Source organism: Astatotilapia calliptera, chromosome 20 (genome assembly GCF_964374335.1).
Source record: "Astatotilapia calliptera chromosome 20, fAstCal68.1, whole genome shotgun sequence".
NCBI classification, from domain to species: domain Eukaryota; kingdom Metazoa; phylum Chordata; class Actinopteri; order Cichliformes; family Cichlidae; genus Astatotilapia; species Astatotilapia calliptera.
Window position 1 is genome coordinate 9700935 of NC_137441.1, and position 24888 is coordinate 9725822.

The window sequence follows — 24888 nt, forward strand, 5'->3', positions numbered from 1 at the left end:
TGCGACAGACTGGTGACCTGTCCAGGGTGTACCCCGTCTCTCGTTATGACAGCTGGGATAGCGATAGTGACCCTGGAAAGAATAAGCGGAAGCGAATGGATGAATGTAGCATCCAGGTGCTGCTAATCAAAAGCACTTAATCAACTGATGATCAGAAAGTGTTGGCAATTTGTCGATCTGGGACATTCAGATGTATCTTAACACAATGCCAAGAAGGAAAAGCATCAGTAATGACCTTAGAGAAGCAATTGTTGCGACACATCAGTCTGGAAAAGGTTATAAGGTCATTCCATAATTCTTCAGTGAGAAAGATTATTCACAAGTGGAAAACATTCAAGACATTCTTCCCAGAAGTGGACATCCCAGCAAATTCCCTCCAAGGTCAGAAAATGGTCAGAGAATTTGGAAAAGAAACAAAGAAACAGGCCACAGTTAGCACATTACATGTTAATATTCATGACAGTACAACTACAAGAAAAAATAAAAGACTGGCTTGTTTAGAAAGGCTGACAGAAGAAAGCCTATTCTCTCTAAAATGAAGATTTACATTAAAGGTGCATTAAAACAAAATTTCTCTGAGTCACCATCTGAATGCCAAAGTATTTTAGACTCAAATGTGAGACCATCTGTCTGAAATCTGATTGTGAAAGAAGACAATCCCAAGCACACCAACAAATCTACAACAGAATCCCCGAGAAAGAAAAGAAACAAAAAGTTGCAATCAGTCCGGTCTAGACCTCAACCCAACCTAAAAATGGTGCAGCAGGACCTTAAGAGAGCTGTTTGTTTTCTGAGTCTTACAGAAAACAATTACTTGCAGATCTTCCCCATCCCTGATTTACAGGTACAGATAGATCTCCAGATCTACCTGTACCTGTAAATCTACCTGCTAAAGGTAGGCCTACAAGCTACTCAATCATAGGGTGTACTTTGTTTTTCATAGGACTACATAGAGCCTTATCTCACATGGCTGTGGCTCAGTAGGTAGCCTGAGTTGTCTACCACTCAGGTCGATGATTCAGTTGTTGAGTCCTGCCTAAATTCATCCTACAGAGTGTCTGTGTGTGTATATAAATGTAGTAAGTGTGTAAATGAAGGGATGTACGAGGCTTGTAGTATGAAAGCACTTGAGAGCTTAAAGTGCCAGGAAAGTGCTTTATAAGTACAGCCTATTTACCATAACTTTCTTTTTCACAACAAAAGGGTGTTGCCTGATGATAAACTTTCAGGAAGATCTGCACGGCAATAAATAACCAGGAACCAACCTGGTGAAAGTCTGATACTGTTATTGATTTATTTGTTTATTTTTTTCATTATCAAGCTTGTCATTTTTCTGCTAACATTTAATGTTTCGTATTCCTTCCGAAATTCTGGAAGAGAACGGAAGAGCACTATCGTGCTGATCATTATCAGTGACTTGTTAATGTGCTGCGGAAGCGCAGGCGTCACAGATGTGAACTTTTTTTTCTTTTTTCCTCCCTTAAATACACAGTGGAACCTCCCTTCTTCTGACCTACTTCTTCCCCAACTGGTCGCGCAGCAATTACATGCTTTGTGTTTTGCCTACGTGGGTACTACTTTCAGGGAGTAAACGTGAGAGACGTGAGAGATTTGAGGTTGTACTTCGGTCGTGAGAAAAAAGCTAAGATGGCGTCTCGTCAAGAAAGATAGGATGGCCTGAGGAGAGTAATGATGTTGATCGGAAAATGACTGATAACGACATAATTGACAAAGTTTGAGAACCTCGTTTAGTATTAAACGAACATCAGCAATCCATGTTTTGAGCCCGTATGCTTGACAGACCGGAGTATATGGAGAGCTGAAGCTAAAAAAAACGGTCAACTTTGCTAGCAGCGGTAGCTAGCCAACTGGACCGAGCACAGCTGGCCATCGTTAGCTAAGCCACCAGTCATCACAACAACAGAGGAAGGAGAGCGGCCACAATCCCTATCATACCCCGGGACATCGAGGTGTCTTCGGGTCAGTCACGGGAATGCAGCGAGATGTTGTAGTGTAATCAGATCAACAGATAACTGCATATCAACTTGCATATATACGATTAATGTTCACTAGCTGCGTGTTGGCGTCGACTTCAGCGACATTATGTAGGTTAGCTGGTCTGCGGCTGTAGTATTGACTTAGTTTTTTCAGCCGCCCAGTTAGCTAACTAAGGCTAGTTACCTACCACTGTGGGTGGCGATGGGACGGAGCTGAGAAAAAAAGTGCAGGCCTCGGTGCTAGCGTTTAGCCACAAGCTGCGTTATCGCCTCTGATAGCCGGACAATAGACACAAATAGAGTTCCTAGGTGACAGAAGACGAGAAATGAATGACACATAGCTAACCCACTATAAATAACGGAACTGGAGGCATTTTCTGATAATTTATTTCTGTCGTTACGCTTCTGGTTGAAGGTAAGGTTCGTTTAAACGGCAGTTATGTTAAGTTTAGTTGGTAGAAGCTAACAGTTGTAACCTAATAGTTACATGTGTTATTTAATAGTGGTGTTTAGATGTTACTCTTTGGCTTCTGTAAAGAGGTTATTGTATTTGTCATATTTAGTAATCTAATCCAGCCCACTCATGAGTGGTGATAGCTGCAAGGCCTTCTGTATCTGAGGGTTCATGGCCTCCACGCCATTGTTTGGGATTAGATGGATGTGAAATATGTTACTGAAGTCCCAGCTTCAAGTTCCTTTTCTATTTTTATTTTAATAAAATAATTTTTATTTTATTTTAATAAAATAAAAATAGAAACGTTGAAAAGCTAAGGCACTAGATTGACACTTTTTGCAGGCTGGTACAGATATTTAATGTACACATTGACAACAGTGCTTCTTGATCATTTTCATATAGAAATTACTCGTGTGTTTTATCAAATTTAATTATTCTTGTGTAGCCCAAATGATAAAGAAGAACTTAAAACCTTAGCCCCTTCCAACACTGGGCCTTTAGACCTACCAGACCATGGCATTTGTTTTGTTGTCTGATGATGGGGGAGGGGTTTTTAACAAGGAGCACTTCAAGGGTAAAAAACAAATCATAGTCCTGGGATTTCCCAGCATGATATATGTTATTATTAAGAAATGTGTAAACTGTTGTGAATACTAGAAACAGTGTTTTCAACATGATCATCACACATCTGTATATATGTAAACCTGAGAGCAGAATAAGGAAGTGATGATTTGGCAAGACTAAGCAAATAGGCTATTTGTGCACGTATGGGTCTTTTTTTCTGATGTGCAAGTACAATTTACATATCAAAGATTTAACCTGAAAGGGGGGAAGTTGACATTCCTGAATACCTTTGCAAAAATTGACGTCACCAGCCCGCCCACTTGTTCTTATTTTCTGTCAGTGAGAACATTTAATGAAGTATTCAACATGTATGTAAATATGATGATGACACTGAGTTATAGTTTTGTGAGTATTCTTGACTCTGGAGTGTCCTGTAGTATCTATAAAAGGTCATTAGGTCATGAATTGGGTCCGGGGGTATTCAAATTGCTGTGTGTACACTAACAGACTCATGTACATAAAATATTTTTCACATTCCGTATTATTGCTGCCATGCACATTACTAAGTGGGCTAGAGTTTATTAACTTGTATGAATTGACAATTTCCCTATTGTCAGGGCGATGGAAGGGGAAGAATTTGTGCCTCCTCCGGAGTGTCCAGTATTTGAGCCGTCATGGGAGGAGTTTCAGGATCCCCTAGGCTACATCGCCAAGATACGTCCGATTGCAGAGAAATCTGGGATCTGTAAAATTCGTCCTCCACCAGTAAATACTTGCTTATACTTGGTTTATGTTGTATTTATGTATTTAATTATTTTTCTTCAATTTTATTGTCGTTTTTAAATTCCATGACTCTGGAATTTAAAAACGACAATGTACAGTATTAATTAAAATGTCTATGTATGTTGGTCCTGAAGGAGGATTACACTTGCGTTTAGTTGTGTATATGTCCACTAAATCTAATTAGCTTTTTTCATTCATATTTAGGGCTTGGTCAAAAGTTATGCAAATAGGAGCTATTATAAGTGCTAGTCAAATTACCTGCAGTGGTGTTTTTTTTTTTGTTTGTTTGTTTGTTTGTTTTTTAATCTGTATTATAATTTCTTCAGAATTGATAAGAGCAGATAGGCCTATTATTGTGGACAGCTTGAGCTTCACTTACTCTTAAGTGAAAGACCTTAACCATCCTTTCTGGTTAAAGCTGTGCCAAGTTCTTGAGCCCAAAAGCCATTAAACCCAAATAAGTCCAAAATAGGCTCAGTGTTCCCTTTCTCCCATGCTCTTTTATTCTTTTTCTTACCTCTCTGAATAGTCTGTTGCAAGATATAGCACAAGTTTGATTTAGCACATAGGCACACATGTTCTAATTGAATGTCTTTCCTACTAAATAGGACTGGCAGCCTCCATTTTCAGTGGAGCTGGATAGTTTTCACTTCACACCTCGTATTCAGAGGCTTAATGAATTAGAGGTGAGTCCCCCCCCTCCCCCCCCTTTTTAAATTTCTTTAATTGTCAGTAATTTATTTGGGTGGAAAAGGCTATAGTACGGTAATTGTGGTGTTTTCCCCATACATCGGTTTTTAGGCGGAGACAAGAGTGAAGCTTAATTATTTGGACCGCATCGCCAGATTTTGGGAGATCCAGGGATCTTCTTTGAAAATTCCACATATTGAAAGGCGCATTCTTGATCTTTTCAGCCTGTCAAAGGTGAGTATAAATAAAAAAATTTTTTAACTCAAAATATATACTTCATATATATATATATTTTTTTAAATTGTTCAGTTTGTAAAAAGTATGGGTAAAAATATATTTCTGCCAAAGATTGTGACGGATGAAGGAGGTTTTGAGATGGTCTGTAAGGAGCGGCGCTGGGCTCGCATTGCGCAGAGGCTTGGCTACCCTCCGGGCAAGAACATCGGTTCTCTGCTGCGCTCACACTATGAGAGGATTGTCTACCCCTATGAAATGTTCCAATCTGGTACCAGCTTGCAGGTAATGCTCTACATTCTGGTCTCTTGGTACATGGGGTGATCAGTTAATAGACAGCCTTCAAATTGAGTTTATCTGTGAATATTATTAATAATTTTTTTTCTTTCCTTAAAAAAACCAAACACTTACCAGCACTGTAAGCCGAAGCACTATGATGGGGAAGATGTGGACAAAGAGTACAAGCCTCACTCCATTCCCCTACGACAGTCAGTGCAGCCACCCAAAATCAGCAGTTACGGACGCAGAGCAAACCGCTGCCAGCCTGATGTGAGTGAGACTATCAGTCCTTAATGCTCTTTGAGTATATTTGCATACCTCTGTGACCAATGACTCTGTTGATGTGTATTTTGGTTACATAAATGGCATTTGTTGAATCACATTTCCAAATAGGCTTGCTGCCTCAAAAAGAAACTGTCCACCACAGAAAAAGTTGTTTGTAAAGCAATGCAAAACTCGTGTTGGTTTGGTTAATCTAGTCTGTTTCAGCAGCAGTGTGGTTTTAATGTAGTCCAATTTAACCTGTGTGTGTGTGTGTGACCACCTGGTATTCATGTAGTTTTCAGGCAGCCTGATTGGGCTTATTTATAATTATAGAAGGGAAGAAAATGTGACTGTTGTGACTTAAAAAACTTCTTATGTAGAAAGTGTTGTGGTCAAAATAAACAGCAGTACAATCAGCACTGGTTACATTTACTGGAAAGATGCATAAAATTAGCAAGTGCAAACCTAAGAAACTTTTCTAGGAGGACTTAAATTATGCAACTAAATTAGATGTTTACTTTGATTTTTCTATCTTGCATTACAACATTTTAAATCTAAGTGTAACATAGTTATCTGCACATTTTTATTGTTCAATCTAGAAGTAACAGTGAATTCAGAAGCCTGTTCCGTCATGCTTAAATTTTAGTGTCATTTAACAGTTCACTTTCTACTTCTGTGATAATTTTGCATAGAAATAACAGTGCTTCCATCACTGCAGGCACACCATTTACACTGCAAGTGTTTGAAAATCTTATTGAGTGGACCATGCCGTCATGCTACTGTTTCCAAGTCCTTTATGTACCCATGTGAATCAGTTGTATCTGGAAAATGAGAGTGCACCCAGAGCGCATCATAGTTTGCTTATTCTCCATCCTGTCGCGCTGCTTTGCTTTCCTCTGCTGTCGCTCCTCTTTGCACTATTATGTTGTTCTCTGATCTGTTTCTTGCACTTTCTCCAGTCACTCAAGTAAATGCACAGTATATTTTTATTTATTTATCTTTAATAATTTTTACTAATCTACAACCCAACTTTTGGACAAACCTACATTCACATCTGCTTCTACTTAGATGCAGCATGGCTGCCTGTAGATTTTAATTTTCTTTATTTTTTTATGTGCATTTTTATTTTGCACATTTAAGTTTGAGAACAAACAATTTCGAAAATTAATGTGTGCAGTTGTGACGAGTTAACTGACGGTGATTACTGCCTAAGAATGTCCTTTATATCCTATTCAATGCATGGTTTTCTTTCAGCTTTTATACAGCACTATACTGGGATTTGAACACGTCCAGTTTTGAGCACATGTTCAGACTTGGGCTGGGTAATTTGTCCCCAAAAATCATATATTAAATATTTATACTAAAAGTGATATATGCCTCACAATATTCTTCAGAAGCAACAGCTGGGATGTCAAAAGCATTTTTATCACCAGGTTGCTCAACAAAAAATGTAATAATATTAATTTCATGGGTCCTATTTAAAAGCAGTTTGTTTCTCTCCCACAGTTTACTACAATTTCCAGGAAACTCTGCACTTATTTTAGAGACCCAAAACAGTTTTCACTTAGAGTTCTGTGTGTGTGTGTGTGTGTGTGTGTGTGTGTGTGTGTCAGAGCTATAATTGATATTACCTTCAGTCGATATACAAAAGCAGGCAAGAACACCCAACTGAAGTCATTTGTGGCTATGGACGAGGTTGATGGCATCATGAATTTTAGCCATCTATAAGAAATCGATATCAGTGTAAGTGTCTTCACCGCTTTACCTGCTGTCAGACAAATCTTTCTGACAAGAAAGGGAAGCTGTGACTCCACCAGACTTCACTGACAACAGCAATTTCAAAAAGGTCACACAGAGTAGCCTGCTACTCTTTGTTTTATACTTTAAAAAAATCACTGCCTACCAGTCTGCACTGTATACTAAATGCAGACTGATAGTTTTGAAGTTGGTGACTGACTCTTAACATTGCTTATACAAGTCATCATACTTGGTTGACTTTTGCGACATGGACCTTAAGTCCAGGCGCTTCCTTCCAAGCCCCTTAGACTATGCTGAACTTGATGACTACAAACTGCATAGATATAAACCTTCAAATTTTCCCTCCATGTGGTAGGTGAACTTTGAGAATGAGCATGAGTTGGAGGGTTCACAAGCACAGCTTTATTTAAAAAAAAAAGTCTCTGTGTAAAATAATTGATATCGCGCTATGTCAATATAAACAATATTGTTTAATTCTGTATTTACAAATATCTCTATCTCTCTAGAAAAGCTAATCTAGAAAAACTTCATTTTTCTAGACTGCATTCCAAGTGTCGTGCAATAAAACAAACCTCAGCTAAAATGGCAATCCTCAGCAGCTCCTATTAGATCTAAAATTTTACATCCTACATAAGATGTGATCCTGGACTCATAATGTCCCACTGGGGTTTTTTTTTCCTCTAAAACTACTGGCTGTTCTCTCCAGGCTCTCTCCCTTCCTCTTTCATCTCCTGTTTTCCTCTTGTCTTAGTTTATTGTTGCTGTTATTGTCTCCCTTTGCAGGGTCCAGAGGATCTGGCCCCCCATCCTCTCACCACTGGCTCTCAACTCATCTCTGCGGTACTGCCTCTTGAGCATATGAGCTCCCTTTACGTCCCCACTCTTTTCCTAGACCACCATACCCCCTTTGAAGTTGTCTAAATGTTTGATTTTTTTTTTGTTTTGTTTTTGTTTTTTTTTTGTTTTTATAATTAACCACTAAAACATTTTCATTAACATGCAATCATCCCTTCTCAGTGTGGGGGTGCCAGCCCATAATATGGTCACAGAACTGTTGCCATAAAAAACCTTCTCTTGTTAAATCTCCATATTGATTTACACTGAATGCAGAGAAACTTCCCTGACTTCTTTTCTTCTTATTTAAGCCCTTTGGTCTTTTTCTTAAAATTGCTCTAGGACTATGAGACCGTGTAGTCTCATCTTGGACGGAAGTGTTTTATAATGCTATCGATGTGTTTCTAGACATTATCTTATTTTAAAAATTCAAGGGGATTGGACTTTGAATACAAGAATGACACTGCTGTTGAGAACCATTCTTCCAAGGCCCTAACCAAATAGGTTCATTATAGACAATATTGACAAACAAATTTTTCTAGTCTCGTTTTTGGGCTGTTGTGCTCTCTAGTCTTCTCTATTTCACTCATGCTATTTCTGTGTGGTAGTAATTGGCTTGTGATGCTTTGTTGCTGGGATGTCTGTGTGCCTTTTCACTTGCGCTGTGTTGGCTTGCTCCCTCATTACAGCAGTTAACAGTGTGACTGCATGTGTTCTTTTTTTGAGTGCACTCACACTGAAGAACCAGCTAGGTTTAATTTAATAGGGTTTTACTTACCAAGCACTATATTTTGACAGCAGACAGCGAAATATTGGATTCTTAATGCACTCAAGCACTAAAATAAATAAGCGCCATTCTGAACATATTGTTGTCGTCTAGGTGGTTTTACCCATTTGAGATCAGGGGGCCTGTACTATGAAGCAAGTGAGGCATATCCAGTATGTCTGTTCTTTATTTGGCTTCACTTGCCCTATCTGCAGTCGCACTAAATCACACGAAGGTGTCTGTCAACTCAATAAGGCAACCCGGTGTTTTTCTGTCTAGTGTTTACAGCATATGTGATTACAAAGATTAACAGGTGCAGTGTTTAAAAAAACAACAACTAAAAAACAAACAAAAAACAACAACAAAAAAACCAAAACAAAACAAAAAATCTAGAACTATATTTGCTCTAAAGGCTATTTCTTAATGCTCCTCATGAAGGAAAGACTTTAGATAATTCTTTAAATTATAGATGCTTTCACAACATGCACTATATTTGACAGAATTGATTAGTCACTAGCTGGTGGTGTTTGTTGATGTTCAACTCTTATTCCCAAACATGACCTGCTCTGTTAGAGGTAGCTTACCATGGCATTAGAAACACACTATTGGGGAAATTATGTTTCAGCAGTGGTAGCGTGTGGGAAGTCCATTGGCAGCTTTGGACTGCTTGTCTACCTGCAGAGAGCATCTGTTGTTAGATGGGGCAGTAACAAAAATATGCGGTGCAACCGGTCCGAGGGCTACTCTTGCTTGTGTTCTGTTGTTGGTCTATGAGCCAGCCGTGGAGATGAGTAAAAGTTGTAACATACAAAGAGCTGAAGTGAAAAAGTATTAAAAAACAATGAAGTGCTCACTGTAGCCACTGTCTGTATTTTATTACTTGTGATTACTTTCTGATCTTATTCTTTTTGTCGCACTCCTCTCATTCCTGATGAGCCCTCAGTGTCACTCACTTCTCTGGCCCACTTCTCAATCTCAATCAGATTTCGACCAATACGCAAAGTTATCCACATTGAGCAGCATGTAGTTGGGATTTTGAAGGACTGCATGGGAGTACTTTTGTGCTGGTTGAAAATCCCTCTCTATAGTCAAATACTTCTGCAAACAGACACAACCGTGGTAGCGTAAATTAAGCATAAGCGGTGAATAAGCTCAAAGACTTTAGCTCCATAGTTGAACCTGAAGCCCAAACTTTGCTTTGTAGTACAGGCCTCAGATCAAAGAGTGATAGCTCCACAACCTCAAGCCCTTTTCATCTGCTTTGATATCTATTGCGTTCAGTCCACAGGGTTTGGCTGACTGAAAAAGGTGCTTGCATTGTGCACAAGGACAATATAGGTAATGTTTTAGGTGGCCAAAGCTACATTTGTCAGTTAAAGGGAGTACAACTGCACACAGGTGGCAAATATTTTGAATCCTTTTTGATTAAATTTCTAACTTTTTTTCCTTGTAATGTCTTGACCTCTTATCTAAAGAAATTTTGAGTCTTTGGTATTGTTTATTTACAGTTTTTGTGCTGTGATTGGCAATAGTATTGGTATGATATGCAAACATGAACTGTCTTGTTGGAAGACAGGTTGTGGTTTGAATGTGGTTTACTGGATTCTTAGTGCACACCTGTGTGCAAAAAGTGGGGGTTGAGCAAGTTTTCACCAAATCCTTTCATGATTGGGACTGACTGAGGAAACCTCTTAAATGGATGTTATGCGAAGACGTTATGTTTGTTTGGAATGGCTGTTCTAAACAAGAAATGCTTTTGTGTCTTTCCTTTTAAAAACAATAATTCTATTTAATTGTGACATTACGGCCTGTTATGGTTTTGTCAGCGTTGCTGATCATGCATGTGTTTTGTGCAGACTGAAAATCTGATCACTGTCCTAAAATATTCACCCCCCCATTAATATTATGTGCAGGTAGTATTTTGATTAAATTGGATTTCTCCATGTTCTAAACCTCCCAGATGCAATATAGTCCAGAATGTGGCTACACTAATTTGTAGTTTTCATGTTTTGCTGTAATGTGATGTCATTTTTCTGCAGTTTTTCTGAAGTTTAAATCATCCAATAGGAATGGAAAACTAAATAATATCTGTTTTTGGGATGTTTTAGTACAGCTTTAGATGCTAAAATGGCTTATCTTTGTTATATGAGCATGAAACTTTGTGTCTGAGATGCATTCCTGCCTTTGACATTGCTTTTCAAAATCCATTTACCCTTTTAAAAAATAATTGTGAATGGCAGCCCTAATCTACTCTGTATGTCTGCTATTGATTTATTTTTGTGTTCTCACCCGACTCGTAAAACCAATAATCAACCTGAGTTGACTAAATAGATGACATAACTTAAAATCCTTACCAGTGCCCTCCACTTAAATGAATGGTTGCATCTGCTGTTGATGTGTGTGATGGTGATGGGTCTTAACCTTTAAGCTTCACTGTGATGTAGGTTAACTTTTCCTTACTTTCTAACCTAGAATAATCCCTTCTTGTGATGCATTGCTACGCTCTCATGTTTTTAACTGTGTGTTCTGCTTGCTCTTTGTGCTTTGAGGAGTAGCTGCTGTCTGTTTCTTGCTTTCTGATTTGTAAAAGACTTCTTCTTTCCACAGCCTGAACCAACAGAGGAAGACATAGAGAAGAACCCAGAATTGAAGAAGTTACAGATTTATGGTGCAGGACCTAAGATGATGGGACTTGGACTGGTGGCAAGGGACAAGGGCATCAGAAAGAAAGGTATCATTACTATAACTTTATTAAACAGCTTTTTTAAATTTTTGTATTGAATTTTGGCTTTTATATCTTGGCACTAGTAATTCGAGGGGGGGGGGGGGGATGGCGTGGCACCAGTCAATAATTGGACAGTTGAATAAATGGACATATTGTGAAGCTTGTTTTTTGTGTGCTATAATCATCCAGTCATCTCACACAATATAAATTTTACTTGTCTTGTGATAAATGACCACATCTGACTCTGAGCGATTCTTCCTCCTGTTTTTAGATGAGTTGCCTCAAACTGTTACTGTCAAGGACAACATACCACCTCCTTTGAGTGACACCTCAATCAAATCAGAGCCCCTGGACCCTCAAGAGAGACAGAGTGATGGGAGCTCATCAGGCCCACAGCTTCCTCCTCCTAGTGTTACAGTAAAGATGGCAGTGAAGAAAGAAGAACCAGTGGAAGAGAATGGGAAAGGACATAAAGAGGAGGAAGATGATACACCTTGCACCAAAATGACAATGCGCCTTAGACGCAATCTCAACAATCCTCAGTGTGTAAGTAGAGTTAGTGATTACTCCATTGTGGCAGTTAAAATTGTGATAAATGTGATATCTAATTACATTATAGCATAAATGATTATTCAGCCCTGTAAACAAGGTAGATGGTATTCTTTAGAACTTTTGCGAGAATCACTGCTTTGGTTCCCAGGAACCTGTTTTGCAGATGTTCGGTTCAAAGTTGGCATCATTTGGCTCCAAGCCTTGTGATTTAATGTTATTTTAATCACCGACTTTCAAAGGTGGATTCTTTTGTGTGTCGGATGTGTGGTCGGGGAGACGATGACGAGAAACTAATGCTATGTGACGGCTGTGATGACAACTACCACACTTACTGTCTACTACCCCCACTTGCCGATCCTCCCAAGGGCAACTGGCGATGCCCTAAGTGTGTGGCAGAAGTACGTAAGAATGTTTAAAAGCATGTGTTTGCCTTTTAATCTGCAAGACTCTTAGATGTTTTGATTTTCTTTATGTGTCATCTTGTTTTGTTTTTTGAATTAATGTTTTTAGGAGTGTAAAAAACCCACAGAAGCCTTTGGCTTTGAACAAGCGACACGGGAGTACACACTGCAGAGTTTTGGGGAAATGGCAGATACTTTCAAAGCAGATTACTTCAACATGCCTGTCCATGTGAGTGTATCATTTGCTTTTCATTATGAATCATGATTCCCCCTTCAGCGATTAAAATGGAGAGAGGCTAATCTCTAGCGTTTATATTTTTTGCCTGTATAGATGGTCCCCACTGAGCTCGTAGAGAGAGAATTCTGGCGATTAGTAAGTAGTATTGAGGAAGACGTGACTGTTGAATACGGAGCAGACATACACTCCAAAGAGTTTGGTAGTGGCTTCCCAATGAACAATGGCAAGAGGAAGCTCACAAAGGAAGAGGAGGTACGTGCATTGTTTTTCTTATTTTCTAAGCTCAGTTTTTCATTGGCAGTCTTTGTTTGAGTGATGATTGCAGTATCCGGCTTTAGATTAACTGTTGAAAATCTTGTCAACTGAAAAAGCCGGAAAGTAGTTAGTGTATCCACAAAACACCACTGTAGAATGGATTTTGGGTGAAACTAATCCCCACCTAATTCAGAGTTAAGATGATAAAGGTGGAAAAAAAAATCACAAACATCCTTTAAAATGTTTCAAAAGTAAAACTGCAGCTACATCATAAAACGTTTTTGTGCTAAATGTACTACAACAGACGCTTAAATGAAAATTGCTGGTAACCTACAGTGAAGACACATCAAAGCTGCTGCTGCACATGCTGTGCGTTCCATGTAATTCTACAGTGTGACGTTTATTTACATTTTTGACTGATTTACTTTCTTTATAATAATTTTTGTCAAAGAAGTCAATTATAATTTGTCGCAGTTCAAGATTATTTAAGTAAATTACTTCTTTTGATTTTACCTTTGGTCCAAAGTACAACAAATGTTTTTAAATATAAATATTTATCAGTATTTAATTGACCAAATGTTTTAATTGAGAAGGAAATGCTGCAGTTTATTCCATTTGGAGAGACAGACACCAGTGTATCTTTGCCATTTTTGCTTTAAAATACTAAATGTTGCCAATCTCTAATCATTAAAGTTGTTCATAACCATGTTTTTTGTTTGTTTTTGCTTTCTTTTTGGTCAGGAATATGCCCGCTGTGGGTGGAACTTGAATGTGATGCCTGTGCTAGAGCAGTCACTCCTGTGCCATATTAATGGAGACATCTCTGGGATGAAGGTGCCATGGCTCTACGTGGGCATGGTGTTCTCAGCTTTCTGCTGGCACATTGAGGATCACTGGAGCTACTCCATCAACTACCTGCACTGGTACAGCATGCTCAATGCATTTGTTCAGGAAGCTTTTAAGTGCAGAGACAGTATGTCATTTGTACGTGTACTTTAGAGAAAGACTAACTTTGCACTCTCTCCCCTTCACTCCCCATGTATCTTCCATCTCTAGGGGTGAACCCAAGACTTGGTATGGGGTTCCCTCTATGGCAGCTGAGCGACTTGAGGAGGTTATGAAGAAGCTAACACCAGAGCTGTTTGAGTTCCAGCCTGACCTCCTGCATCAGCTGGTCACCATCATGAACCCAAATATTCTCATGGCTCATGGTGTCCCGGTCAGTGTCACATCAAATCACATACACCAGTGTTTCCTACACATGGAGTTTACTTTAGTAGGCCTCAGAGGCATTTAAATGCCCCCCACCCTGTCTGAAAAAACATCACCATCCACGATTAGACAATCAGTTTGTTTTTATTTTGAAAGTTCAGTCACTGCTAGACATCTCACACAGGCTGACTCAGACATGATCACAAATATTGAATGTGTATTTAAAAGACATTTTAAACTGAATTCAATGTTAAATGAGGCTAAAACAAGTGGTGGTTTGCATCATACAAAACATTGCGCACACCCAATGTCATATTATCAGTTTGCCAAGTGTGGGTAACGTTGACATTGTTAGCAGAAGCGGATTAACGTCCTCACACCCATGCAAAATGTGGTTATGTATTGCTCTGGTTGAATGGTTACAGCGGGCATACAGCTGCACATTTTCTACTTCAAAGTACAGACAAGCAGCAGTAGTTAGTGCAGCTGTTTTCCACCTTGCCTGTTTACAGCTTCCTGTCACACAGCAAAGATTCCCCTGACAATCTCTGTATGGGGGTGCTGTGGTGGGTGGCATCCTCACATCTCAGAATCAGCAGTACAAATGTTGTTGTGCATTAGTAACATATCAGTTGTTTAACATACTATTGTCATACCGTAGTCATTGATAATCTTCTGCTCTGTTAATTGGCTGGGCACTCTAACCACACTTTGTAGCTTGTTTATGTGCCACTGATCTCACACTGGCTACACTGGAGAAGCACTGATTGTACTGTCCAAGTATTTGTCAGCAACTTGCAGAGTAGGGCTGTTTGATATAACGATATATATCTGATGACGATATGAAAACGTCTATCGTTTCATATTACGCTATCGTTTGTTTCGGGGTGACGCAAAATAAACTGTTTACGGCAACAGACGCACAAGTGACTGTTTTTATGCGTTGTCGTTAGCAACAACAATGGTAAAACCATCGCGTGGCTCCGCCCTCCATCCATCCATCCATCCATCCATTCGCTTCCGCTTATCCTTTTCAGGGTCGCGGGGGGCGCTGGAGCCTATCCGCTTGTTTATTTTTCACATGAACCTTTCAAAATAAATCTGAAGATCCTGTTGAGATTTTTCAAAATAAGCTGAATCACATAAAATAGTATGCAGGGTGTTTACGGATGATAAGCTAAAAAGAGTCGTCAGGTGCTAAAAAATAAACTTAAGAACAGGCTTTTCCTCGCAGCACGCCATGTAATAAATACTCACAAAGGAAAATTGCGGCCATTTGAACTTGCATAACACTCGACTCCAGGTACATGACGCCCAGCTGAAAGCACTTCACACAAGTTGAGTTGACTGAGATTCACAGAATTTACTGAAAATGTAATTTTTGTGTAATATATATCGTTGTCGGACGATAAATGTCTTCTATTGGGATATCAGATTTTGGTCATATCGCACAGCCCTATTGCAGAGTAAAAACATGTAATTTTTGATTGTTAAATGTCTTTGTGGTGCACAAATAAACAATTGCTCATATATGCATATTATATACTCCCCAAGCATCCATCTGGGAAACAATGTACACACGTTAGAAAGATTTATGTTTTTAAATTGATTGCTGTGCTTCTGATTGGCAGGTTGTCCGTACCAATCAGTGTGCTGGGGAGTTTGTCATTACCTTCCCCAGAGCCTACCATAGTGGCTTCAATCAGGGATATAACTTTGCAGAAGCTGTCAATTTCTGCACTGCAGATTGGGTATGTGTGTTTACGCTGTCCCAACTTATCATTTCACATTGCTCCTTCAATATTGCACGATCAGTATCACTTTTCTCTGTCTCTTTCAGCTGCCTGCTGGTCGTTCCTGTATTGAGCACTACAGACGTCTTAGGAGATATTGTGTATTCTCCCATGAGGAGCTCACCTGTAAAATGGCTGCTAGCCCAGAGAAGCTAGACCTTAATCTGGCTGCAGCTACACATCGGGAAATGTTTATCATTGTTCAGGAGGAGCGGAAGCTCCGAAAGAGTCTGATGGAAAGGGTGAGACACAGAAGCAAACTTTATTTTACTCACATATAAGTAAATAATGCCTCAGTTGAATAATATTTATGTATTGATGATTATTTATTGTTCATTTAAGAATATGGGAAACTTCGTTTCTTGCAGGGCATTACCGAAGCAGAGCGTGAGGCTTTTGAGCTGCTGCCTGATGATGAGAGACAGTGTGATAAATGTAAGACCACATGCTTCCTTTCTGCCCTGGCCTGCTCAAACTGTCCCGAGCGCCTGGTCTGTCTCTATCACACTCAGGATCTGTGCAACTGCCCCACTGAAAAACTCTACCTCAGGTATTTGTCAGTTGTTGTTGTTTTTTGCTTGCACGTGTAAATACAATTGCCATAAAATAAATACAGTGGTATTTTTCTTTTCTAATACATCTACCATCTGTGTTATTTTCTGTTATCTCTTCACTCTGCAGGTACAGGTACACCCTGGATGAGTTATTAGCCATGTTACATCGATTAAAAGTTCGGTCGGAGTCCTTTGATTCTTGGGCCAACAGAGTAAAAGAGGCACTTGAACAGGAAGAAGGAAACAAAATAGGTGAGGAATCAGCATTAATTACATAAAGCCTTGAAATTTCAGTAAAACATAATCATTTCAAAAGACGATACTAACACCAAAGGCCTGTTGAACTGCAGAAATTGACTACTTGGAGATGCTGAAGATGGAAGCAGCAGAGAAAAAGTTTCCTGACAATGAGCTCCTCAGAAAACTCAACACTGTTCTTAAAGATATAGCACACTGCCAAGAGAAAAGTACAGAGCTCCTTAGCAATTCAGCAACTAGGTAAGATAGAATCCAAGCTTAAGTTTTGCACAAAGCGTTAGGTTGTATGCACTGACATAGTTCTGTTTTTTTAGTGAAAACAGGATGACTCTGGACGAGCTGAAGTCCTTGGTTGAGACGATACAAAACCTGCCCTGTGTAATAAACCAGTTGGAGGGGGTCACGGTGAGAATTCAGAATTATTAAGAAGTTAACGTAACATTTCACACAAAACAAATAATCTTCTTGGGGTTTTTTTCTTTTTCATATTTATGTAATTTACAATTAAAACCTCATTCACAAAGGCTTCAGCCCTTGTGATTGTGAATAACTATCTGACAACCGCCATTCATAAAGGAAAAACCTGTATTCCCGGAACAGTTGCAAGTGGTTGCTAGCTAGCTGTCACTATGTGAAAGTGGTATACTACTCCCCAAGCAGTATTGAAACTTAAAGTGTGAGTCAAACTAGAAATTGATAATGATCGCTGTTAAAATAAAAGTTGCAAATTACTACTTGGAAAGTAAATGCCTAGTGTCTTCATGCAAACTACAGGCGACCTCTATTGACTAAAGCAGTTAGCAGTAACGACGTTTGGGCAGCACCCTCTTTGTGACCAGTTTGATCCAGCAACTTGCCAGTCTGGTGGGGAATACACATTTTTTTCTAGTTATCTGTGCTTTTTCAGGGGCTCACAGACTGGTTTTTGTAGCTGTGTGACTGAGATCTAAAGAAAAAAATCTTGTGATGAGTCTCTGTTTAAAAGTGTGAGTGATGTTAGCCTGACCTCGGTACTCTCTCATTCTTCAGACGGTTCTACGGGCAATGGAGGATTTCCAAAGCCGAGCTCAAGTATTGATCAATGACAAAGATTGGAGGAAGGACTCGCCACCCCCTGAGCAGTTGCAAACCTTGTTGGAGGAAGGGGCCAAGCTGCCTGTTTTGGTTCCAGAGTGTAATTTACTCCAGGGGCTAAAGGAACAGGGCCATTGGTTGGCCAAGGTGAGGTGCACCCTTGGGACAGAAGAAGGTGAGAGGCAGGAAGTGACGCTGGATGTGTTGAGGACCCTGATGGAAGCAGGCTGCAATGTGCCCCAAAGTGTGTCTGTGGAGACCGCCATGGCAGAGCTTCAGGAGCTACTCACGATTGCAGAACGTTGGGAAGAGAAGGCACAGATCTGCCTCGAACAAAGGTGAGACGGGCGAATCAGGCCAGAGAATTTACATTCCCTGCCATAGTGAGTGTTATTGTTTTACAAGTGTTTCTGTCTATTCTATCAATGAATTTTTTGGGTTCTGATCTTCCAGGCAAAAGCACCCTCTCTCCACCCTGGAGGCAATAGTAAATGAGGCCCAACTTATCCCAGTCACGTTGCCCAACATTTTGGCTCTACAGGGGTGCCTTACTCGAGCTCGGGCATGGGTAACAGATTTGGAGGAAATTCAGGTGAGGAAAAAAAATATCTATGTTCTTTTAGCTTACCTCCCACTTTAATGGTTTGACTTATACTTGAAATACCTGCAATTATTAAATAATGTTTGTGTTGTTGTAGAATGGGGAGCATTACCCATGTATGGATGATTTGGAGGGCCTGGTAGCTATTGGCAGAGACCTACCAGTCTTCATGGAAGAGCTGAGGCAGCTGGAACTCCAGGTGACCAGCGCACACTCGTGGAGGGACAAGGCCAGCAAGACTTTCCTGAAGAAGAGCAGTCAGCACAGTCTACTAGAGGTCATTTAGAGCTGTCCTATACTGTTTTGTTTTTTTTGGCATTTATTGTTGAATCGATAAAATAGATGTCTGAATCCCAAAATTGAAAGCAGAATACTTACTAAACAAATAATTATCTGAATAAATTCTTGTGTGTTGAGGTTGTACTAGTTAATTTAATTTTGGTTTGTACAGCGCTGTGACCTCCATGAAATCATTAATTAAACTTGGCGTTCGCCCCCTGCAGGTATTATGTCCATGTGCAAAAAGGAGAGAGAGGCGGGATCAGGCAGGGCCGCCGGATGATCCTTTGGATGACTCTGATACCAACACTCTGGGACTCTCTGCTCAGGACTTGAGGGACCCTGCAGCTATTGTGAGTATTCAGAATATGATTTTGTTTTCTTTTTTTTCTTTTTTTTTGGGGGGGGGGTGTTTTTTTGTTTTTTTTTCAGTGTTTAAGTTCCATCATTATTAATGCTTTTTTATGCTAAACTGGTAAATCTATTTCCATGCCCTGTTTGTAGGTGATGGCTTTCAAAGAAGGGGAACACCAGGAAAAGGATGCGCTATTAAGGTTACAGAAGGTGAACATGGGTAAATCTGGACTTAGCATTGCAGGTTGTAAGGAGGACAAGGAGAATGGGAGCTGGGATGATCCCATGGAGACGGACACATGCGGTCTCTCCAAGAACTCTGTAAAAGAGAATGGTAACAGAAACCACACCCCTTCCCAGTCAGTCTGCGTGTGCTCTGGGCAGCCTCGTGCGCCTCAGTTACGCTGCCATCTCTGTAAGGACTGGTTTCATGGTGGCTGTGTTCCTTTCCCCTCCCTACTACCCTCTTCTGGACCACCAATAAACCCCCTTTGCTGGTGGGACTGGGACTCGCGCTTCTTGTGTCCTCGGTGCCAACGGTCACGGCGCCCGCGCCTAGAAACTATCCTGGCATTACTTGTAGCCCTGCAGAGGCTGCCCGTGCGTCTGCCTGAAGGTGAAGCACTGCAGTGTCTCACGGAGAGGGCCATCACTTGGCAGGGCCGAGCTAAGGAAGCACTGGAGACACCTGAGGTGCAGCAGGTACTTCACAGGCTGCAAGAACTCAAAGAAACTCTTCATCGTGAACCAGAAAAGGAGAAGAGCGTGGAGAAGGAGACAGAAGGGAGTTCGGTTATTGTTTTATCCGACTCGGAGGGAGGTGAAGGAGACGACGGTGTCATTGATTTAACCGAGGAGAATTCACCTAAAAAGAACACAAAGGAAAGCAATGGCACACAGGTAAATTCCTCATATCAACTTCTTGTGTATTTTTATATTAAACCAAATCTGAGCTGTCCAGTAGGGCAAAATCTTTAATATGTTTATGTGCCCGTTTGACAGGGTGGATGTGAAAATGGCATCAAAAAGAAGTCAAATGTTACAGGTGAGGTGGCATGTTAATTTTAATTTAACCAAAAGTCAAGTTGTGCACTGTACTGACTGTGTATCTGCCTTCCTTTCAGGTGTAGGGTCTCTGCTGGCCCTGCTGCCCTTGCTAAAAGGTCAGGTAGTGGAACTTTCCCCTGACACCAGGGTCCGGCTGGAGGAGCTGCAGCTAGAAGGAGATCTGCTGGAGGTTTCCCTAGATCAGATGCATACCATCCACAGAGTCCTGCTAGCTGCCTCTGATCCACCCAGAGAAACACTACACACACTCATACAGGTACTGGAAAATAAAGTGACTGTATAGTTCAATTTTAATCTTCCAAAACTCATTTGGTTTCGATGTGCAACTAGAACCAGGACCAAAGCACAAAAAGACTAACATGTATCTCTGGCCCCAAAGAATGTGTGGTGTTGGTCTTCTTTGTGCAATTCCTTATTTGAAATGCATTAAGAAAAGAGTCAAATCTTAGAGTTTGAAACCCTGTAAATTGTCAGGTGTTAAAGTTAATACAGTTTTACAGGCAAAGGTTCAGTTCTGGCTAATCCAAAATATTACATCACTGTATTTACTTGAACTTGTGCTTCCATGTACTTCAAGGGCTTTTGGGATAGACGGGAAAGGCAGGAACATTCAGTCCAGGTCTCTGCATTAGCCTTAGTACATCTAGGTCAAATGCTTAACCCGTCATCAATATTTTTATATTTTACTAAAACGCTTACTTTAATTTTACTACAAAATGTTGCAGTTGAAGCCTCTGTTATCGTCTCTGTTCAGTGACACAATGTTGTGTGTCTGGCATCTACTTACCTGTAGATATGTGGAATAGCGGAAATCTACGCATCTAGAGTGCGACCAATTTGGTCGCACTCTAGATGCGACCACATTTTTCAGTGGTGCGACTATTAAAAAATAAATAAATAAAAAAATTGGTCGTGTGTGACCAACTGTTCGGGTAACAAAAAAAATAAATAAATCTCTGCAACTCTCCGTGTGGTCAACAACAGACACACATTATGCCCCTATTGTGGACTAAACCAATCAGAGATAGTCAGGGGCGGGACCTCTCTGATTGGCCGTGGTCCAGTTGAAAGTGCAGGTGGAAGAGAGAGGTGAGTAGCTTGAATAAAGCGATATCAATTCATTAACGGATTCCACTCAAAGACGTAAACACAGAGCGGACCCGACACATCAGAATCAGCTTTGTCTTTCTCGGCTTTCTCACCCGACGGCCCGTAGACGGATACGCTGTCGGAGCTTAGCGATTCTGATGCGTCAGGTCCACTCTGTGTTTACGTCTTTTTTGCACTGATTTTGAGCTGCAGGTTTTGTCTCTCTCCAACCAAAATTCGCAGAGCCAGCAGCAAAAGAAGCAGCAAACTGCGCTTCACATTTGATCAATGTCGTCATAAATTCCCTCTGACTTTTGTGGTTTTGCTTCCACCACGATAAAAATTACACTTCATACACAGCTCTCTGTGTACTTCAGGAACAGTTTCCCGTCTCAAATCTGTTTTCTGCATTATTCATTCGCTTATTACCCACCAGTCTAACGTTGTTGTCTTTTTCTTTTTTCACTTAAATGACCTTGGACAAGAAAGCCTAATTTTTGCTGTTCAATACTGAAGAAATGTAAACTTCTTAAAATTATGCAAAATTGCAGAATATTGTAGAATATTTTTAAGGTTATCTGCTATAAAAAGCCAGACCAGGAAAATCTCCTTCATGTTTTTCTGTGTTTTATTCTCAGTTACTTTCACACAAAGGCATGTGCTGTGATGTTCACAATTCTGATGAAGTCTCACATGTATCAGTACTGATAAATGATCAGAATTATATTTCTGACTGTCTGAGGCTAAATTGAATTGAATCAGGACTTTGAGAACCGGAATCGAATGGATTATAGAAATCAGTGATGATACCCAGCCCTAGTGAGCAGCCTACGCCCGACAGAAGTGGATGTAGCTGTGGGTAATGAGAAAAGATGAAAAGAACGATTGATAACTTTTTTGTTAAGTTAAGGCCTGATCCATCTGAAATTCATAGCCAGTGCTCTGACACAGTGCCATCAATCTTTGAACGCTGAAAAAGCACAGTGTATCCAGAAAACGCATTATATGCTGCAATAAATGCAGTGCCCAAGTGTCCCCTCTCCCCAGTGCCTTTCAGCAACAGACAGCAGCAAACAGATTGTCAGAGGAGGCCAAGATGATGATTAAGCTTAAAATTTTCTACAATATTGACAAAGCACGTTAAGCACAAGTTTGTTAGTTAATCATTTAGAAATGAATATTATCTGTATGGACTCTCCCCCCCCCCCCCCAAAAGAAAGTGCACATGTAAAACTGCAGTGATAAGCGATGCGGTTGAAAAATTTGAGTGCGCCTAACTTTTGTGCCGGTACGCCTACATTTTTAAAGTTAGGCGTACCGGTGCACCCGTGTCAAAAAGTTAGTCTAGAGCCCTGATGATTATTATTATTATTATTATTTTTTTTTTTTTTTTTTTTTTTAACATTTCTTTCATCATCTCTCAGATTGAGCTTGAAGAGCAGAGACGAGCAGGCCGTGGGCGAACCAAGGACTCCAAAAGGAAGAGGAAGAGCCACAGAGGGGGCAGTGGGGACGGAGGACAAAGGTCACTGGATGCCTCGGAGACAAAGAAAACCTGCCCCTTCAGACACACCCCCTCCCCTGTCCAGACCCATCCTGAGGTATCATATCCCCTTTCTAGATTTTTCTTTTTACCTTGAAATGCATAAAGTACCTTAGTGTTAACCTTTATTTATTTTTTTGATAGATTTTGTGATGCAGTCATCGTTGGAGCTTCGTTACAGTCAGTTAGCCTGAAAAACTGAAGGGACAGGGGCTTTCTGTGCCAGAAGACTGTATCAAGTTACAGAGAGATACAGGACCTCCCCTGTGCTCTGCTTTCCTTCTCACCCCTCATTTATGCATTCAGACACTAAGAGTGGTGACTCTTCTACACTCCAGTATCATCCATAACACCGCAGTATCTCATTTGTCCGGATTTTTTATTATTATTATTTTTTTCTTTTTTGTTGTTGTTGTTGTTCAGACTCTCAGTCTTACCCAAACTTTATTCTCCACCTTCCCTGGACGAATTCTTCCTGTGAACATAATAAGACTGTGCTTGACAGATGTGAGACTTGCCGTAATAGGAGTGTCTTTGGTCTAGAGTTGTCTCTGAGGTCTTTCAGTATGCTATGTTATCCCAACTGTGTTAAAAGCTAGTTTAAGCGAAGCCTGTCACGAGGACCGGCATTTGCAGTTTCTCTTCACTTGAGTCACTTGTTGAAGTTGGATAAGCTATGGGTTTATTTTAGACTGTTGTTTGGGCATGACTCCTGAAGCTGTGCTGCAGTAGAGGATTTTGACTACTGATCTGAGACAACGGCGCCATGGATACACTTTTTTTTTCTTTTCTTTTTTTTTTTGTAGTTGTTTCAAATCTCGTGTTTGATGCTGTTTTGAGGGGACATGCATTCTAAATAAGTAAATTTTGGGAAGTGTTAAAAACAGGCATTAATGTTTTTGGTGCTACTTTCCCAAAATGTACCTCCACACCTCCTGGCTTCCTCCCTCTCTTCTTCCCTTCTATGCTCTATGCTTTTTTTTTTTTTTTCCTCCCATCCTTTTGACTCCCGGTTTTATTCCTCCCTCTGTCATTCTCTCCCTCTTTGCAAGTTAAGGTTAACTTCACTGTAACTCACTTTATCCCAATATATTTTGTTTCCTTTTGTTCAGATGATTATTATTATATTATTATTATTATTGATATTGCAGACACACAGATGTCGTGAGTTTGTGTATAAACTTTTCATTTTACTGTTGCCTTTTGTTTCTTTTCACTCTTGTTAGAAAAATAAAAGGTTTAGAATTGTTTAGGAAACATGGACTGATTTTTCACCTTGTCCTTCTATAGTCATAAAAGCGCTATATATAGAGATGGTATTTTGTTTTTGGGAAAAGATTTACACATAAGTGCCGACCAACAACATTTTCAGTTCTATCTGGAGAGAATTAAGCCTGTTTATTATTATTATTATTATTATTATTATTATTTTGTAGCTGTAACATATAGATTTCCTATAAATGTAGTTAAACACACTGATTAAGTTATTATTATGGAAGAACTGCTGTAAGGATTCACATTCACTACATGTGTTTTTGTGCTTGTTCAGAAATGTCTGCGAATGAACAAATTATTAGGAGATTGAACCCAGCAGTCATGGGAAGAGAGGCAGGTAACAGAGGAGAAAGACAGATGCTCACATGCACATCTATTGCTAATTAACCATTAACACTAACTGGAGTATCTGGAGAGAGCCTGTGCAGATCTGGGTAGACCATGCAAGTGCCCCGTTTTCAGAAAGGACCCAGGTGGCTGGATTTGAACCTAGAATCTTCTTGCTGTGTGGCAGAGCTGACTACTGCACCACAGTCAGTATATAACACTGACTATTTCTAACTTTCCTTTTGTGAAAACCAATTTGAGTCGAAGACCTTCAGAATGAGCGATGGCTCTGATGGTTTTTCCACTCATACTGTGTTACAGCAGCAGGATAAAGAATAAAAATAGTACATATGTAGTACTGCCACCACTGCATAGTGAGTGCATTATAGTATGAGAAATTTAATATTCAAATTGAAACTTTTCTTTGAAGTGGATCTTCATTGTTATTGCCATTACTAATTGGATCTCCCCTCACCCTCAACCAATTGCAGCAGATGGCAGCCCGTCCCCTCCCCTGGTCCTGTCTGATGTTTCTTACTCTTCAAAGTGAGTTTATTCATCCCACTATCACCAGGTGCTTGCTCATGGGAGGTTATGTGACGGGGTTTTTCTAATTCAGCAACAACAGTTTCCTCAAGCCACTTTATGTAAATGCCATAGAATCATC

The 24888-nt window shown here is 40.1% G+C and overlaps 1 protein-coding gene across 3 annotated transcripts; it reads left to right on the plus strand.

The window, feature by feature from the left end:
• The first annotated feature begins 1106 nt into the window (after positions 1-1106).
• Positions 1107-23876, plus strand: kdm5c (lysine demethylase 5C). 3 transcript variants are annotated; one of them, XM_080294613.1, is made up of 29 exons: positions 1107-2412; positions 3633-3780; positions 4407-4484; positions 4600-4722; positions 4837-5007; positions 5137-5271; positions 7807-7863; positions 11231-11354; positions 11620-11894; positions 12140-12298; positions 12411-12530; positions 12633-12791; positions 13536-13717; positions 13851-14013; positions 15638-15757; positions 15847-16041; positions 16168-16349; positions 16481-16605; positions 16704-16851; positions 16926-17016; positions 17641-18023; positions 18139-18277; positions 18384-18563; positions 18790-18918; positions 19070-19819; positions 19922-19964; positions 20044-20243; positions 22501-22677; positions 22764-23876. In XM_080294613.1, the coding sequence occupies exons 2-29, from the start codon at positions 3637-3639 to the stop codon at positions 22770-22772; spliced, it is 4761 nt and encodes a 1586-aa protein (XP_080150739.1). In that variant the 5' UTR covers positions 1107-2412; positions 3633-3636; the 3' UTR covers positions 22773-23876. The 3 variants fall into 3 exon arrangements, with proteins under 3 accessions (XP_080150739.1, XP_080150738.1, XP_080150740.1); XM_080294612.1 differs by having other exon boundaries at positions 1107-1980; XM_080294614.1 differs by lacking the exon at positions 7807-7863 and having other exon boundaries at positions 1108-1980.
• The last annotated feature ends 1012 nt before the right edge of the window (positions 23877-24888 follow it).